The sequence below is a fragment of the Capra hircus genome, chromosome 25 (assembly GCF_001704415.2).
Source record: "Capra hircus breed San Clemente chromosome 25, ASM170441v1, whole genome shotgun sequence".
Taxonomy (NCBI): domain Eukaryota; kingdom Metazoa; phylum Chordata; class Mammalia; order Artiodactyla; family Bovidae; genus Capra; species Capra hircus.
Window position 1 is genome coordinate 35155347 of NC_030832.1, and position 19146 is coordinate 35174492.

Below are 19146 nucleotides of genomic sequence, written 5' to 3' on the forward strand. Positions count from 1 at the left end.
TGCCCCTTCCACAGCAAGAAGAGTCCATCTGTGAACCAACAGCAAGCCTTCATCAGACACGGAATCTGCCAGTGCCTCCACCTTGGACTTCCCAGCCTCCGCACCATGGGAAAGCCCGTTGTTCATAAGCCACTGGTCTGCAGTATTCTGTTACAGCAGCCCAGATGGACTAAGAGAGGGGTCACTTCTCAGAGGGCCTGAGACAAGGAAAGCAGGGTAAACCAGGATTATTTTGCATCAGAATGTCAAAGCACCAAAACAGCATTACTTTTGGTGAGATTTAAGTACGGGCTGTGGGGCAAGTGTAGGGTCTCAGTCTGGGGCAGAGGATGCTATGCTCATGCCGGGAAGTCAAGAGCAGGCTGGCAACAGCTGAAAACAACGCAGACCCCATTCCAGTGTGCACTGACTTCTAAAAGCCATCTCAGTCCTAGCAGTGCATGCCACTAGAAGGCTTATATAAATAAATAATACTAATATTAAAGAAGCCAGTGGTATTTCTACTTACAATGGCCCTGTCTCCATGGAGATGTTGACATGTGCATTGATTTTCAAATCCTTCTGAATTTTAGGGTCGCAGGCTTGCTTGAAATTTCCCAGGTAGATCCTGCCTGGCATTATCTCAATAGGGTATGGCTGGAAGGCATCCAGTTCCTGAGGAGGGGATGGAGAAAGCCTGCTGTGATAATAATCCGCAGAGAAGAAGCTGTTTCTGTTTTGTCTCTTGAGATGCGGCTCAGCAAACAAGCTTAGAAAGGCACACTGGGATAGTGAATGAGACTAACCAAATGTTCACTGCAGCACTATTTACGCAGCCAGGACGTGGAAGCAACCTAACCGTCCAGGACGTGGAAGCAACCTAACCGTCCAACATCAGGGGAAGGGATAAAGAAGACGTGGCACGTATATACAATGGAATCCTACTCGGCCATACGAAAGAATGAAGTGACGCTGTTTGCAGCAACAATGGGTGGACCTAGAAATTATTGTAACTAAGTGAAATAAGTCAGACAGAGAAAGACAGACACTATATGGTATCACTTATATGTGGGATCTTAAAGATATGATACCAAAAAAAACACAAAAGAAAAAAGAAAACACACACACACACAAAAAGTAAAAACATAGGATAGAAATGAACTTACTTACAAGACAGAAAGAGACCCACAGACTTTGAAAACAAACTTACGGTTATCAAAAGGGAAAGATGTAGGAGGAAGGATAAATTACAAGTTTGGGATTAACAAACACACACTACAATATATAAAACAGCTAATCAACAAGGACCTAGTGAACAGCACAGGGACCTCTACTCAGTATTCTATAATAACCTGTGTGGGAAAAGACTCTGAGAAAGAGTGGATATATGTATACAAATGGCTGAACCACTTCTGCTGCACCCCTTTAACTAACACCACATTGTAAAGCAACTATATCCCAATATAAAACAAAATTTAACTTTAAAAAATTATGTCAAAAAATTTAAAAACAAAACTGCCATTTGATCCAGCAATCCCGCTTTTGGTATATATCTGAAGGAAACGAAATGACCATCTTGAAGATATAGCTGCACCCAACATGATCATTTGAGCATTATTCACAAAAGATACAGAAATGACCTAGAAGTCCATCAATGGATGAATGGATAAAGAAAATACAGCACGTATATACAATGGAATACTGTTCAGCCATAGAAAAGAAGGAAATCTTGTCATTTGTGACCACATGAATGGAATTTGAGGGCACTGTGCTGAGTGAATCAGTCAAAAAAAAAAAAAAAAAACACTGCATGATCTCACTCACATGTGGAACTCTGAAAAAGCAAAACTCATGGTATTTCCAGGGGCTGTGGGGGTGGGGAAAATGGGGAGATGTTAGTCAAGGTTATATACCTCCAGATATAAGGCAAATCAGTTCTGGGGATCTAATGTACAGCATGGTGACTACAGCTAACAACGCAGTATTATATACTTGAAATTTTAAGAAAAATTTCTAGAAAATACATCTTAAATGTGCTCATCACTCACACACACATAAACGGTAACTGTGTGAGGTGATGGATGTGTTCATTTTATTGTGGTAATCATCTTGCAACATATGAAGTGACAGTGAAAGTGTTAGTTGCTCAGTCCTGTCTGACTCTGTGGGACCCCATGGACGGCGGCCCTCCAGGTTCCTTTGTCCATGGGATTCTCTAGGCAAGAATACTGGAGTGGGTAGCCATTCTCTTCTCCAGGAGCTCTCCCTGACCCAGAGATCAAACCCAGGTCTCCTGCATGTCAGACAGATTCTTTACCGTCTGAGCCACCAGAGAAGCTGCAACATATATGTGTATCAAATCATGCTGTACGCCTTAAACTTACACAATCTTATACATCGATTATACCTCAATAAACCTGGGGGGGGTGGATTACAAAATTTGAGTGTTTCCAAGGAAAGATTATTAGAGCACCCATCAGGTGCTTAGAAACAATTATTAACAAAAATAATTAGTAAACAATTATTAATGAGACTTATAAACAAGTTGGAAAACAGCCAGAGAAGCACACCAGTCTAACACTGTTCTCAAAGCATGCCTCCAGGACTAATGAAAATGCCCCTAATGGTTCCCTGGGTGACCTCTTGCAGTTCAGATGTCGGTAATAAAACAGTGGATACTTGTTTATTGTTGGCATAGACCGGAAACTTACTTGTTATATTTAGTAATATAAAACCTAGGCATAACCTCAAAAGAAAAAAAGAAAAGAAATCCACTAACATTGAATAAACTGATGTTCATAGACTATGATCTGGTGGTGGTGGTGGCTGTTCAGTCGCTGAGTTGTGTCTGACTCTTTGCGACCGCACAGACTGTATGTAGCATGCCAGGCTTCCCTGTCCTTCACTGTCTCCCAGAGTTTGCTCAGACTCATGTCCATGGGGTCAGTGATGCTGTCTAGCCATCTCATCCTTGGCTGCCCTCTTCTCCTTTTGCCTTCAATCTTTCTCAGCATCAGGGTCTTTTCCAATGAGTTGGCTCTTTGCATCATTGGCCAAAGTATTGGAGTTTCGCTTCAGCATCAAATTTGGAAAACTCAGCAGTGGCCACAGGACTGCAAAAAGGCCAATTCCAATCCCAAAGCAGGGCAATGCCAAAGAATGTTCAAACTGTTTAGAAACCCCCCTTTTTTCATCAGTTTTCCATAGGAAATGCTAACCAATATAATTTTAAAGGTCAAACCAGTTCTGAACCACCTCTGGCTCCAAGTTCGACTCAGAAACAACATCTCAAGACCTCAAGCTAGTGTGCAGTCTACCTGAGGCTTTCAGAGCCTTCTGGCTTCAGCACACCGCCCCTCCCAGTGAACCCACCACCAGCCCACATTCCTCTGAAACCGTTGACCTCAAAAGCTTTTTTATCAATGAGCAGACACCTCTCCGAGTCAACCCCCAAGTCTGTGAGACATTTGGCCCTTCCACATGCAGGCAGGCAGACCCACTACCTGCAAATGTGACCCAAAGCGCTCCCTAGGGTTCAGGGTGACCACCCCCTCAGGACGCTCAGCTTGCTGGAGCCAAGTGAACTCCTCCTGGTTTCATGTGGATAATCTCACTCACTCTCACCACAAATCTGTCAAGGCTCTTCCTGATGCTTTCGAACCAGCTTCCTTTCCCAGTAGTTTTAAGGGCCATGGGGGAGTGGGTGTGACATGGATAAAAACATGCTCTGCTCTAAACAGCCACTGCCTATTAATTCTAGAGGACACAGTTTTGACAACCACATTGACAAATGTAAAAGAAACCAGTATCACAAACTAACATGTCCAACTTGAGCCCACTGCCTTCCCCCGACACGGCTACAGTCCACTGGTTCACAAATAGTAGGACATGACTTAGCGACTAGACAACAACATATAAAACAGGAAATTAGCAGTCACTCGGTCTAAAGTAGAGGGGCCATCTCAGAGTCTAAACTCCGTGCCTCCATCCCCCTGGTAGGAGTTCCTTGGGGAGCAGCAGAGACACATCTGCTTCACAACGTGTCAAAACACATAACAGGAAGGGAGTGGGGCTTTCGTTCTTGTCCCTGAATTAGTAACAAAAGTCCCAAAGTAGGGAGAAGCCAGTCTAGGAAAGTACATCCTATGAAGGCCTCGAACAAGCAGCATAGAACTCACCTGTCCAGGCCCTGCTAGATACCACCAGCCGCCGCCCCATCCCTCTTCCCAAACTACTTAAGAAGACTGGGGCAAGGACCAGTCTCAGGTGTATACACGTCAAAACTGACCAAACTGTACATTGTAAATATGTGCTGTTTTAACCTATGCCAGTTCCACCTTCCTAAAGCTTTACGAGAAAAATAAAGGGGCTTTCCTGGGGATCCAGTGGTTAAGAACCTGCCTGCCAACGCAGAGGACATGGGTTTGACCCCTGGTCTGGGAAGATCCCACAGGCCACACAGTGACTAAGCCCGTGCACTGCAACCGCTGAAGCCTGCGCACCTAGAGCACGAGATGCGCAGAAGGGGAGCTATGAGCATGTGAGGTTTGCAGACAAGAAAGAGCCCCTCTCATCGCCACAAAGCCAGTAAGGATGCTCCTCTGGGGGCAAAGAGGGGCGCCTGGAGGGACCCGGGAAGACTGGCTGTATAGCTGCTGAGCCAAGACTCACAGCCCAGTGGAAGGTGAGGACGTCACCTGGAGAGCACCGCACGTATACCCTGCGTTTGGGAACAGGTATGACCGCAGGCGTGGGTCCTCGCCTTTTCACACAGGCTGGCTGGAGCAGCCGCGCCAGCAAGGCCAGGAGCAGCCTCATTCCTACCATCACACCCTCCGGGGGCTCATTCTGGGCTTCAGGTGAAGGAATGTGGACAGGGTGGGAGGTCGTGAGCTGCCAATGGAAGGGAAGGGACCTGGCAGGTATTCCTGTCAGGAATTCTCAGCTGGCTCTCTCTGAAGGATCCTTGGTACCAGATGGAAAGGAAACCAGCCTCAAAGGCCATCATCTGTGGCACACAGAACCAGGCGGGGCAGGATGAGAAGAGGGCACATCCCCACCACTGATAAGCAGCCAGTCACACAAGACAGGGCCCACACGGACCCCCAGCACCAAAGGGACCAGGACCGGAAGAGGGGAAGTAAGGAGGTATCCCTGAGGCTACCCTACACTCCTCCCATTCCCAGTCCCGAGCCTGCAGACAATGGAAGGCTGCCCAGCTCCGGGAAGGGAGAAGAAGGCGTGAGTTGAGACTAGAACGTTAAGCTTGAACTGGACCGTTTTATTCCCTTTTAAAGAATTATTTCAAAAGTACACAAAAGTAGAGAGAATGATGTAACAAACTCCTGGATCTCTCACCCTTCAGCAAACATTCATTATCAACTAATGGCCCATTTCGTTTCATATATACCTCCAACTTGCTGACCCGCCCCAGATTATTTTGAAGGAAATTCTAGACATCATGTTATTTTAATTATAAATATCTCATCATGTATGTCTAAGAGATAGAGGCTCATGTTCTCAGAAACATAGCCGTAATAATGTCATCACAACCCCAAAAAATCTGTAACCATAATTCCTTGTTGTTCAGTCGCTCAGTCGTGTCCGACTCTTTGTGACCCCATGGACTGCAGCACACCAGGCCTCCCTGTCCATCACCAACTCCCAGAGCTTGTTCAGACTCATGTCCATTGAGTCGGTGATGCCATCCAACCCTCTCACCCTCTGTCGTCCCCTTCTCCTCCTGCCCTCAATCTTTCCCAGCATCAGGGTCTTTTCCAATGAGTCAGCTCTTCGCATCAGGTGGAATTCCTTCCTATCACCAAATTCCAGTTCCTAGGCACATTTCTCCAGTTGTTTTATAGTATGACAAAACTGAAATTTCTGATAACCGAGAGTGGTCTGAAAGTATGGTATCGGCCCACGATGCTGCCCACGGCGAGTGAGAGCACAGCTGAAGTAATTGCTAGAAAGAATGAAACCCCTGCAGGTTCACATTCCATTTCATTCTGACTCTTCAAGAAACCAGATGCTATAAAATTCCCCCAGGGAGCGCCCCTGTCTGCCTGTCACTGCCCCCCAGTGCTCACCTTATTCATCCTCTGGTTTGGCTCCTGACACCTTGTGTAACACCTTGGCCACGCTTTGTTACAACCCTTGTCTCCGCCAGTAGACAAAGGAATCCTTGTAGACAGGGGCTGCTATCTCACCCTTTCGCTGTATCCTCTGGACCCAGCCAGGGTTTGTGAGGCCAGACAGCTAAGGATGGCCCTGCCTGTGTGGCTTTGACCACGACCCATCACCCAGAAGCCCCCCGCCACGGATCCCTGCTCTCTAAACTGGCCCCATCGATGAAACACCACACTGGCTCCTTCCTCCGTCTGGCACTCATAAATTCATCACACTGGACTGGACTGCACCTCCTGGCTGCCCAAGTTCCTTCCCAAGCCATCGTCAACATCTCTTCCACCTTTTCCACACCATCTGCCTCCTCCTGCTTCTCCAGCCCTGCTCGCCACCCCTTCGGCCCCCAGGGAAAGGCCCCGCTCCTGCCCGAGCCTGCCCGCGCTCAGTGCACAGCTTGCCTGAGGCATCCAGATGATCTTCTGTGTCCGGAAGAAGTGATACATGCCCGAGAAGTGCTCGAAGCCTCCTCTCAGGATAAGGACGGGGTGGCGCGTGAGGTGGGTCAGGGTTCTGCCGCACTCAACAGCTGCTCCAAGCACTAATCCTAAGAGCAGAGACCAAAGAGGTGACTGTCCCCTGTGTGCTCACCGTTTGCCTAGAGGCCCAGTGGACAGGCACTCCACTCTGGAAAACAGCTATCGAGGAAACTGAAGCGAATATAAACAGAGATGAAAGCTACAATTAAAATTTAAAAAGCAATTCGCCACCAAGAAAGCTGATCTTTGTCTGTAAACTCCAAAATTTCATTTTCATTTCCATGTTGTTGCAAGGAAGGACGACCCAGCATAAGCGAAATGCTCACGTGTCTATGAAAGCGACAGTCGCTCGGTCGTGTCCAGCTCTTTGCTGCCATACGGACTATACAGTTCACGGAATTCTCCAGGCCAACATACTGCTGTGGGGAGCCTTTCCCTTCTCCGGGGGATCCTCCCAACCCAGGGATAGAACCCAGGTCTCCCACATTTCAGGGGGATTCTTTACCAGCTGAGCCACGTCTGTGTATATACAATATCATAAATGATGTACCACACAATTCATCCATTTAAAGTATAGAAATGAATGTTTTTTAATGTATTCACAGTTGTGAAACCATCACTGCAGTCAATTTCAGAACATTTTAATCACCTCCAAAAGAAACCATGTACCAGTTAGAGGGTTTCGTTCCTCACTTCCCTGCAAACATTCAGCTCTAAGCAACCTCTAACCTAATTTCTTATGGCTTGACCTGTTTTGGACATTTTCTAGAAATGGAATTATATAAATGTGGCGTTTTGCGTCTGGTTGCTTTCCCTGGGCATGATGTTGTCAAACTTCATCTGTGTTGGAGCAAGCGTCAGCACTCCAGCCTTTTTCATAGCTGAATAATATTCCTCTGTGTGGCTCTCCATCTTTGGTTTATCCACTGATCTGTTGATGAATATTTCAGGTGTTTCCATTTTGTGCCTATTATAAGACTGCCAGGAACACCCATGTACAAGGTTTTGTGTGCACATGTTTAACTTCTCTCTGGTATACACTATGGATGAAGAATGTTGCTTGCCACATCAGTAAACAAAGAACACTGTGGCCATCGAGCCATTGGCTGCTGCAGGTGTCCCTGACTATGCACTCTTCCCTAAGTAAGCAAATTATCAGTGTGTGGTTTTGGGTTTTGTTGTTCTGTGATTGTGATTTTTTACCGAGTGAGGATGGTGGCTCCATAGTGCTAAAGTGAGGTCAGGCACAGAGAGTAGAGGGGATTGTTTTCACCGACCACCATTTCCTAAGACTTAGGCTTCAGCCAACAATCCTAGGATTGCAGACCAGGTTTGACTGTAGCAAAGAGGGGACAATTTACTGGCTAAGGGCCTCCTGAGAAAACTGGTGTTATTACAGGTGGAAGCCTACCGCCACCCAGTGGCCACTGGTATGAACGCCCAGCCCATGGAACTCATCCACCCCCATCAGTCACTGAGCGGGCAAGCAGCAGCAATGCGTGGTCAGCCCAAAGCAGCGGCTGAATGGAGAATGCAGCGGAGCCTCAGTGAAACAGGCCGGAACTGGCCACGGTCCAGCTCGAGGATGAAGTGACTGTTCTCCAGGATCACCATTCAAGCCGTGGGAGACCAGACAGAGCCAGACTGCCTGGGTTTGAATCCTGGCCCCACCACTTACTACGTGTGGCGGTTTAAAAACTCTTCCCACAAACACTTCAAATGCTTCCCTTTAGTTTAATTCCCCTCTCCTGTAGGGGTTGGAGAAGGAAATGGCAACCCGCTCCAGTGTTCTTGCCTGGAGAATCCCAGGGACGGGGGAGCCTGGTGGGCTGCCGTCTATGGGGTCGTAGAGTTGGACACGACTAAAGTGACTTAGCAGCAGCAGCAGCCTGTAGGGGTAGCTGTACTCAGTGACTTGCTTCTAATGAACAGAATGTGACCTAGTATTTCCGTCTCAAGAGCAGGTCATAAATAGGCACGTGGCTGTCCCCTTCTCTCCCTCTGTCTCGGCCCACTCCCTCGGGGGAAACCAGCTGCCATGTCATGAGGCCATCTAAGCAGCCATCTGCGGAGGTCCGTGCAGTAAGGAACGGAGGACTCCTGGGTATTCCCACGGGAGTGACCATCTCAGAGGCATGTCATCCTGGCCCCATCTCACCTCCTTGGGACAGCAGTCTGGCTGACGTCATGTCTACAGCCTCAGGACAGGTGAGAACCTCCCAGCTAAGTGCTCCCAAATTCCACAGAAACAAACAGACAACTAATGATTATGGTATTAAACTACTGAGTTTGGGGGTAATTTGTTACACAGCAGTAGAAACCCACGGTCCCAAACATGGGGAATGAGTTATTTCACCTTCCTGGACTCCAATTTCCTCCTCTATAAAACAGAGACGTTACTTACTAGGAGACAACTCTCCACAGCCTTTCGTGTTTCTACATGTCCTTTGAACAAAGGCGCTGGCTTTTCAAGGATATCTGTGTAATAAACAGCCTTGGTTGATAGAGACAGTTCCTCCCTCCAGAGTCAAGGGCAGGCAGGCTTTCTGCATGTTTGTTAGAAAAGATTTAGGCCCCCTAAGCTCAGAGTTCGCTAACAATACCACCCACTGCTTTCTGGCTACTTCTATTGCTCTGAGAAATAAAGTCTTTTATCTCTGAGCCAGGAGCCTCAGGTCTTGCGCCAGCATCCACGAAACCACGGCAGACTCGCTTGTCACTTTGCAAAGAAGGAAACATCCCAGACCCTTCCCAGGTTCTGACACTGCCGTCCCCATCGGGCTGCTCTGTAGAGGTGGCCCAGGCAGAGCTCCCGGCATGTGGCAAAAGCGCTCGGTAACTTAACTCTTCTCGCTGCTCTGGTACAGACTCACTGTGCTTGCCGTCGTCAGCGCCGTCATCATCACTGGCGTCGTCTTTCAGCATTAGCTCCGGGGAGATGGTGTTGTTATCGTATATCACACAGTATTCCACACACTCCAGATCCACAGACTCCGGGATTAGGTATTTGCCTGCCCTCTAAAGAAACCACCGGAGAAGCCTGTTGGTAGGTGGGTTAGGCTGAGTCCACACGCCCTGCACACCAGCACTGGGAGGAGCCCAGGTGGGACAGCGTCCCCTTCCTTGACTACACACAGGCCTGGAAGCCCTAAGAGTGGACCAGAGAGGCTGCCACGTTCCAAGAGTCTTCCACACCCATGGTCCCTCCTGGGAGAAGCTGTCCACGGCTGACTGGACCAGAGATGATAGCCTGGCAAAGAACAGTGGTCTAGTGGCCAGCCCACAGCCGATTAGGAGCCTTGGCACAGGTGCTGAGAGGGCAGCCGTGGCCACCGGAACTACTGACACCCTCTGGAGAAGGGTGTGGGCGATGGAGACCAAATCCAAAATCCGCCATGAAGAGGGCAGTAAGCAGACAGGCTTGAATGGGCAAAAGTCACAACCCCAGGGTCCGTAACACTGCCTGGCCCATCAAAGAATGAAATCAACATTTGCTTAATGAAGCTGTTGCCCACGGGGGACAGGGAGAGGCCTCAGGGAGTGAGTGACAGTGTCAGAGACCCTCGTGGTGGACACACGGGGTCCTGCCCTGCCGCCCACAGTGTCCAGTAGGAGGTGCCCCCTCTTGGACCTCGGATAAAATCTCCCATTCTTCCGGCCCTCCAGTAAGGCAGCCCATCTGCCCCACATTCGGACTCTTGTCGGTATACCTTCTTCACGAGGAGAGCTGTAATCACGTGGCTTTCATCATACTCCCATTTGGACCGCACATCTGAAAAGGAAACGTATCAAATGAGTAACTGCTTTTGCAAAGGAACACGTGACCAACAAGAGCATTAAAATACATTACAGTAAAACGATGAGCCAGAAACAGAGAAAATAGCTCTAATACAAATAACTAACAAAATCTTGCATCCAGAATTTGTAAAGAAGTTAGAAATCAATGGGGGAAAAAAACTAGACATCTGAAGACATCTTTACCTTCAGAAACAGCTGAAGAGTACATCCAAGGCTGACTTCAGCCCTTGTGAAGTGCCTGCCTGAGGACACTCAAGGCCACCAAAGAACTTACTGCTTGCTCCAGCTGGCACCTGAAGACAGGGCCCCTGTCCCCTGCCTCTGAGAAGGGTAAGAGCCTAACTTCGATAAGCACCAGTTGGCAAGCCCCCTTGGGTTTCGCATGGTGCAACTCCCACCCAGTTTGTAGTTTTTCACTTCCCTGCCTCTGAGCCCCACGTTCCCCCTCTCTACTCCCTCACTCTCCATCGCAAAGGCCTCTGTGCAAACTGGAGTCCTGTTCACTCGGGGCTCCTCCCTATTGCGATAGCACACTACCGATTAAATCCTGTCTTCCCCTTTGTTTATCTCTAACATGATCTAATCACAAAAATGAACCGACTACACTCTAGCTCCATGCAACAACATAAGTGAATCTTCATCGCATAGTCTTGAGCAAAGGTCAGAGACATGGTCTATCTGGCTTAAAAACAAGTGAAACTGGGACTTCCCGGGTGGTCCAGTGGTTAAGAAGCCCTCTTCCAAAGCAGGGGGTGCAGGTTCAGTCCCTAAGATTCCGCATGCTGTGGAACAACTAAGCCCGCACGCTACAACCAGAGAGTCTGCCCACCTCAATGGGAGATCCCACCTGGCAGAGCTAAGACCTACCCAGCCATAAATAAAGTACTTACCCAATAAACAGAGGTAGTTGGGTTCAGTTAATCTGGATAGTTTTGTGACCTGATTCAAGATGTTGTAAAGCTCTGTTGGTTCACACAAAACCAAACCAGTCATCCTACAGGAAAGAATCGATAACGTATTAATAAAAGCTTAGTGAAGTGAAAGTCGCTCAGTTGTGTCCGACTCTTTGTGACCTCATGGACTATTCAGTCCATGGAATTCTCCAGGCCAGAATATTATTGAGTGGGTAGCCTTTCCCTTCTCCAGGGGATCTTCCCAACTCAGGGATTGAACCCAGGTCTCCCACATTGCAGGTGGATTCTTTACTAGCTGAGCCACAGGGGAAGCCCAAGAATATGGGCGTGGGTAGCCTATTCCTTCTCCAGTGGATCTTCCCAACCCAGCAATCTAACCACGGTCTCCTGCATGGCAGGCAAATTCTTTACCAACTGAGCTATCAGGGAAGCCCAAAAGCTTAGTACATCTTTCTATTTTAGACGAATGACTACCAAGTAAGATAATTAAACTTTCTTAACATGTGTTCAAACAAAGGTGAAAATAATCACCAAAGTGATCAAGGAAACTTTAAAAACTTAAAGTGAAATGTGTGTAGGGGAGATAAACATTGCACACAATGTATCTGAATAAAACAGGTTGTAAAACAGTCACCAATTCATTTCTTCTTTCAGTAAATCATCACTGAACATCTACTAAGTGCCAGGCACTGGAAATAGCTGTGGTCATCTAGACCTACCCTCATGAAGGTTACAGTCTATGCTGGAATGCAGACATTGGACAAAAAAATACTTCATTAAGCAGGGAAAGCATTATAAAAGGGTCAGCATCCAGTGCCACAGGAGGTGCCAACAGGAGGGCCTCGCCTAGTCGGCGGGGATGGGTGGTCAGAGAAGGGCTGTCTGAGATGTGATTGCGGAGACAGGAGGTTAGGCAAGACTTAAGCAGGTGGAGGAGAAAGAGAGGATGAAGGAGGTGGGGATACTTCTGGGAACAGGAGGGAACTTAGCACCTGAGGTTTCCAAAGGAGCCTGGGGTGACGGCAGTGGGAGGAGAGTGATGATGAAGACCCTGGGGAGGCTGATGCAGGTCCCTTGTGGGGGCCTTGTGGGCTTATTGTAAAGACCATGGTGCTTCCTGGAAGGTGGCGCATCGCTCACTTGTACTGACAGAACTGCCCGGCCAGCCTGGGCTGTGGCTCCTGCTTACAGGGCTGCTCTTGGTTCCTGGGTGCGACTGTCTCTGCTGCCCCCTGGACACTGAGCGGGGAAGGCTGGGCCTGTGCAGCAGCTTCCTGCAAGGAGGTTACCTTTTAGCCGGGGTGGGAGTGACCAAGAGCAGCCAGCAGACCTCTGCAGGCCAGTCAAGTCCAGGGACAATCTTGCTCAAGTGGACAGTTAGGGTTCACTTCAGGATTACCAATACGATGCTCCCCAGAAAGGCTAACCCCTCGTCTTGGGCCCTGGAACCTTCTCGCCTCCTCCAGCACCTCAGTTCTCAGCCTCCCCTCCAACATCATCACTTTCGGTCTCCACGTAGGTCGTTCCCAGTGGCATGCCAGCGTCCTCTCTGCCTATCTCTGTTCCCTTTGTCAACTGAGACCTTTTTATGTCTACACGGCCTCCACTTCCTCACCTCTGAACTCTAGTCTGAACCCCTGTTGTGCCACTTATTCTTGGCTGCCTGTCCTCAGGGAATAATTAGCCTTTCTGTGCCTCAGTTTCTGCCTCTGTAAAATGGGGGTAAAAATCATATTGCCATGAAATTACACGTGGAAGACATTCTGAGCAGGGAGGAAGTGCTCGGTAATTGTTAGCTATTGGTACAAACTTCTCCCCTGGAACTTCTAACCCCAAACCACAGAACCTGCTCTTATCAAGGTCATCACAAATACTCCTCCTGCCTAACCCATTTAGTCATTCCTCTGTAACCCGCTTGAATGCCTCCTTCCCCAAACACTCCCCGCTCCCAGGACCCCCCACTCTCTGGGCTTCCCGCTTCCCTCGCAGATGGCTCCAACTCTCCCCATGAGCGCACCCTCAGACACAGCCGTCTCCTCTCTTCTCTACCTCTACTCTCACTCTGGGACAGAGCTTCTCGGCCCTGGCACCACTGACATGCGGGGCCAGGTAGTTCTTGGTGGTGGGGCTGAGCTATACACCACAGGATGTTTAGCAGGATCCCCAGCCTCTACCAGTAGATGCCAGGACCAACTCCCACCCTTCAATTACAAGTGTTTCCAGATGTCACCAAATGTCCCCTGCAAGAAGGGCAAAGTCACCGTTAGTTGACAACCACCACTCCCCTAGAGTCTGGGGGATTCATCCAGTCCCTTGAATACACCCTGTATACCAATGACTCCCAAATCATAGCCTCTGCTTGGCCTCTCCACTGAGCTCCAGGCTCCATGTGGATGCTTGATAGGTAGCTCAAGTATAATGTAGCCAGAAAAGAAGGTTTAAATTACACAAGCCCACATCTCCAATATCTTCTTGTCTTTTAGTCTTCCCTGTCTCAATAAACAGCACCATTATCCACCAAGTTACTCGAGGTCACATGTCTAATCCCTCATTTCCCTCCCATTAGCTCCCAACTATTAGCTCTACTACCTAAATATCTTGGGCTTCCCAGGTGGCTTGGTGGTAAAGAACCTGGCTGCCAACGCAGGAGATGCAGGCTTGAGCCCTGGGTCGGGAAGATCCCCTGGCGAAGGAAATGCCAAGCCACTCCAGTATTCTTGCCTGGAAAACCCATGGACAGAGGAGCCTGGTGGGTTACAGTCCATGGGGTTCCAAAAGAGTCAGACATGACTTAGTGACTAAGCAACAACACCTAAATATATATATTCCAGGCCCATCTCCAGGGCTAACATTCTAGACCAAAGTACTTGCATCTCTCTGCCAAGGACGCAGTACTTGCCAATTGGGCTTCTTGCTTCTGCTTTCTCCCTATAGTCTAAACTTCACATGGCAGGCAGGGTGATCTTTGTGAAGTATGAGTTCATTGTCTTCTCCTGTAGTCACTTATTTGCTTATTTTTATCATCAGTCTCCTCACAGTGGAATGTATGGCTCATAAGACTGGGGACCTTGCCCTTTTTGTTCACTGCGGTATCCCCACACAGGGCCCAGGATTTCTGATGCAGACCAATGCTCAATCAGCATGTGTTTAACGAATACATTATTACCAGTCACCATTCCTGCCTTCACCAATGGGCCCATCCTGACCTAATGCCATACACCTAGATGCCACACACAGATCCCTCCTAAAGGACCTCCCAACTCATCCCCCCAGGTCCTCTGCCTCTGAAAGTCCTGATCTCAGGCCATTTTGGAGGTGGTGAGCATCAGGGAAAGAGGATGGACTCTGTGTCGTCCCCAAGCTTCATGAAGCCAACCTAAAAGCTGGCTCTTAACATACCTCGTTGATCCCTCTGAGTCCATCCTCACCCTCCCACCTGCTTCTCCCCATGACAACCTCCATCTCTTCATTCACTAGCTAACAGACTGTCTCTGGGCTTTCAGGTAGAAACCTAGTCTAGCCCCAGGAGTCAGCTCCTTCGGACATCTCTCCTTCCCAAAGGGTGCACTCATACTTGTCAGGCAAGATCTGCTTCACCTGCTGGCAACCTTCAGGAGGGTATGCACATCCTGACCCTAACTGCACACTCCTGAGAGAAGATGCAGCCTTGTGAGCCACAGTGAGGAGCGCCCCTGGACTGGGCAGGCAGAGGCCTGGACACAGCAAACAGCCCTTCCAGCCCAACTCCACACTTGTTTGTCTTTTTTTTGGCTACACTGAGCGTCATGAGGCATCGTAGTTCCCCGACTCGGGATCGAACCTGCGCCCCTGGCAGTGGAAACATGGAGTCCTAATCACTGGACCACCAGGGAATTCCTGCTCCAAACTCTGAAGGGTATGAGAGGTTCTCGGCTCCATCATTTAGGTCCTAAGAATATTTTTATATCAAACTTTTATATAGAACCATAAAACAAATACTGATGAGGTGCTCAGCCAGGCTTGTGCCCCACCTTCTGCTCCTGACATGGGTTCCTGGACATGTCCAAGCTCTGGACCCAGCTTTGTTTTCACTTCTCTGACCTCTGGCTGGCTCGGGGGACTGAAGCCTCTGCTCCCAACTCAGAACTGCCCCCATCAGCATCTCAGCTCACGGGAGCTCCTGGCCAGCACCTTCAGGCTGCCTCTGCTGTCGCCAGTCCACCGCCTCCCGGCTGCTCTGCTGGCACGTAACTTGAAAAGCCAAGTCCTTTGATGCCCAGCAGGGATGGGCCACGACTGAAAATTAAGCTATATAAACATAGCTCTATTTAAACAATTATGTCCCCATTTTCCAATATTCTAGGTTCCCTAGAGGAAAATAAAACTCTCATACAGGTTGGACAATTAACATCTTTCTAATTCTTCATTTTAGCTCCAAGGATCTGAAAGATTTAAAATACTTCACTTGGGGCACAATTTTAGGGTTGAAGAGAAGATAAGTTAGCACAGAATATGTGCACCTGAGAGCAAAAATTTGATAGCTCATGACTCTGCTCCAAAGCCTATGCAAGGAACAAAATGGTCAGTGTAGGTGCGTGTGCATGGCTGGTGTGGGGGTGCAGCAAGGAGGGTATCAGTGTATTTCCTATATTGTGTATAAAGATAGACAATGAAGAACTAGAAAAAGTAATCTATAGTGGTAGAAATCAGGAAGTCAGGTATTTCTATTTTCTGGGGGACTGGGACATAAGGGAACTTTCTGGAATAAAGAAAATGTTCCTATAGCTTGTTTTGGGTGGTGGTTGCAAGACTACAAACTGTCAAAACTACCAAACTGCACACTTAAGATCTGTATACTGTATCATATGTAAAGTATATGGCAATTTTTGAAATCCCCTGAAATACGAGGATACTTCTCTACTTTGGGTGGGGATGGCCCAATAGAGAATTTGGGAGGTAGGGGTTCCCTGCCCTAGAGATGCTGACAGGGGCTGACTGACTTGGCAGGGATGGGGAGAAGTCCCAGCCCCAGATGTAGCAGTGAACATGAGAACCTGACTCCAGTTTCTCTCCTGTGCCCTCAACTCTCCCCTCTACAGGGATGACTTCAGGCCTGGCCTCTCTCAGGGGTTTCAACCCCATACTTCCTCTCGGAGTAATCCCCCAAGTGTCCCCTGATACTTTTATGTGGACAATTCATCACCACTTCCAATTCAGCCCAACTAAAATAGAGCTCTTTACTTTTTCTCCACACAGCTTTCCTTCCACACAACTTCTCTCAGGCTGAGTTCCCACAGCACTTTTATTTAAATCCAGATGGGCACAAACAATTCTTATCAACTCTTCCCTCTCCCTCATTGGCCCCACTTCCCCATTTCTAAAACTACCATCAAAACTCAGATTATTTATCATCTCCTAAAACTCTTGCAGCACAGAAGCTGCAAGAAGAACAAGGTCAGTCTCTCAAAATACTATGGAAGATAAGCCTCCTGAACAATCTCCCTGCCTTGCACATTTTTCCCTTGGAATCTTTGACATACCAAGGTCAGTCTAACCTTCCTCAAACACAGTTCTGGTGGCATCACAAAAGCCTCTGATAAACACTTGCTTCCCAAGGAATAAAACACAAACTTCTCAGCTAACATGCGTAAACCCTGCACAATCTGGGTTTTCCAGTCTTGTATCTAAAACCACTTGACTCTCCCCAAATTCAGAAACCCACTCTCAACCTGGTCAGGTGCTGGACAATAGAGATCAAAGCACCTGACTGCACGATGCTTTCAGTTCTCGTGGTAAGATACAGGGGTCAACAATTAACAAGAGAACACAGTCAGTGATACAATAAAGGACACTGTTCTCATGTCCCAACTCCCAACAGAAATGATCTGTTCACTGTCCCCTCCTCCAGGTTTTCTGTTGGGCTCTCTTCCCTTTCTTTCCCATCTGAATACTTTCTACGTTAAACGCCCAACTCCCAGTGCCCCTCCTCTGGGAACTCCAAAGCCCACGTGCAAGGATCTCTCCCTCCTGTGGCGCTGAACGGCCTCACTCTTGTTCTTCCTTTATATCTCAGCTTAGATGTTTCATCCTCCAAAGTCCTCTCTCACATGGCCCCCACCTCCACCCCAAATCTGAGTTAGATAGACCTCCTTTGTGAAGGAAAGCTACACGGCTCAAAATGGCCTGGAGTTAAAACTCCCCTCCAATGGTGGGGTCTTCCCCACCATTCTATACAGGACAAAGAACTCCCTGGAGCCCCCCTCTGGCCCCCTGAAGGAAGGAATGGACATTAACATTGATTACGTCCAGCTTCCAGCTGGTCCCAGTCTCCAGCCGGTCTCAGGAATTCCTTGCCCCGTTGTTAAAAGTTAACTAATCCAAACAATCTTGAAGAAAAACAGCCCCCTGAAGACAATGTATTTCCACATCTATGTTGTCTGTATACCTCCTCTTTTCTCAACTTAGCGCAGCAGCTCACTCATCTGACTGCTGCCCCTTCTCGCCTCATTAAAGGTGATCTGTTCCTGTAAAGTATAGGTCTCATTCTTTCTCCAAACCTCGCTTTCTCTGACTCCCTTAACTTACACTTTATGTTCCCACAGCCCCTCGTAATTCTCTAGTGTTGCCCATATCATGCTGCTTGCAATGCACCTGTCTCTCTCACTAGACTGTGAGCTCCTTAAAGGCAGAAAATGTGTGGATCCTCGCTCACCTGTGAAGCAAGCGGTCTTACCAGCTCAATGAACAAATGGAAAGGAGGCAGGAAAGAGTAAGCCCGCCATCACGCGTGCCCTCCTACTTATATGTTTGTCAGTACTGGGGCTAACTGTTCTTCTTCACCTCCTGCTTCCCCGTTCCCAAGTAGGCTGTCATCTTCCCCCTCACTGGGTTTGCACACTTCTCCAAGGTAACAACCTGCAACACAACGACCTGCCCTACTTGACCCTGAACTTTTGGAGGGCAAGGAGGTCTCTGCACCCCCCAGAAAACAGCAGCAGGGCAAATGAAGCTTCTAAGTATACTGATACATTTGAATGGTAAGCTTCCAGTGAGCAAAAACCATGTCTTCACTCCCTCTGTGGTGGAATCTGAACAAATCCACTTTAACTGTGCTCAACATGGTTTCTTGGCTCCTAAAGCTTAAACCATGTGGCCAGGTTGACAGCATTGCTGGGCCGACCAGAGGTGAAGGGACGGCGTGACTTTGCGAGTTTTATCACCTGGATATCTGTTATTGCATCTATAAACTCTAGCGATGAGTCAGTGCTCAAGGTCTGTCATTCTCGGGAGTGGTGTCCCTAAAGCTTTGTAAACTTAATAGAAGGTCCTGGGCATCAGGAGGAACGACAAGTGGACGGACTGTGTGTGATCAGGGGTGGTGCACAGGACCGACAGATTAGAGGAGCCCCCATCGTCCACCTCAATCCCGGGGCTCTCAACCTCCCCTCCCCCGTTTCTTTTCCAGAGCTTTCCATAGTTCGGAGCCCCTCCAGTCCCCAGGGGCAAGATGGGTGGGTTTGGCTGAGCTGGCGGAGGGGAAGGACGGCTCGGATCGCACCCATTCCGTGGGACCTCCGACCTGACCTCGGCCGGTCGCCCTGTCAGAGCCTTTGTCTGGGGCCCCACCTGCAAAATGGCTCCTCTAAGGCTCTCCAAGCCTACAGCCCGTCTTCTTCCACTTCTCGAGTGCGGACTCTCCCTCCCACTCTGACCGCGTCTGCCTCACAGGCCGCGCGCAACACGACCAGCGCTATGACCCAGCCCAAGAATGCGCTCCGGGAAGCACCCTTCTGCGGGCCTCCTAGAAAGCCCGG

The 19146-nt window shown here is 48.7% G+C and overlaps 1 protein-coding gene across 3 annotated transcripts in view; it reads right to left on the reverse strand.

Annotated features, from left to right (window-relative positions):
• STYXL1 (serine/threonine/tyrosine interacting like 1) overlaps positions 1 to 19146 on the reverse strand; it is a 30877-nt gene that overhangs the window by 10861 nt on the left and 870 nt on the right. Inside the window, exons 1-6 of one of the 3 annotated variants that reach the window (XM_005697801.3) lie at positions 18959 to 19132; positions 11330 to 11433; positions 10352 to 10413; positions 9515 to 9659; positions 6564 to 6709; positions 509 to 654 (exon numbers count right to left, since the gene is read on the reverse strand). In XM_005697801.3, coding sequence (XP_005697858.2) covers positions 509 to 654; positions 6564 to 6709; positions 9515 to 9659; positions 10352 to 10413; positions 11330 to 11432 — 602 coding nt within the window. In that variant the 5' untranslated portion in view covers position 11433; positions 18959 to 19132. Of the gene's footprint in view, positions 1 to 508; positions 655 to 6563; positions 6710 to 9486; positions 9660 to 10351; positions 10414 to 11329; positions 11434 to 18958; positions 19133 to 19146 lie in introns of those variants that run through there. The other 2 variants (XM_018040699.1, XM_018040700.1) reach the window with 2 other exon arrangements.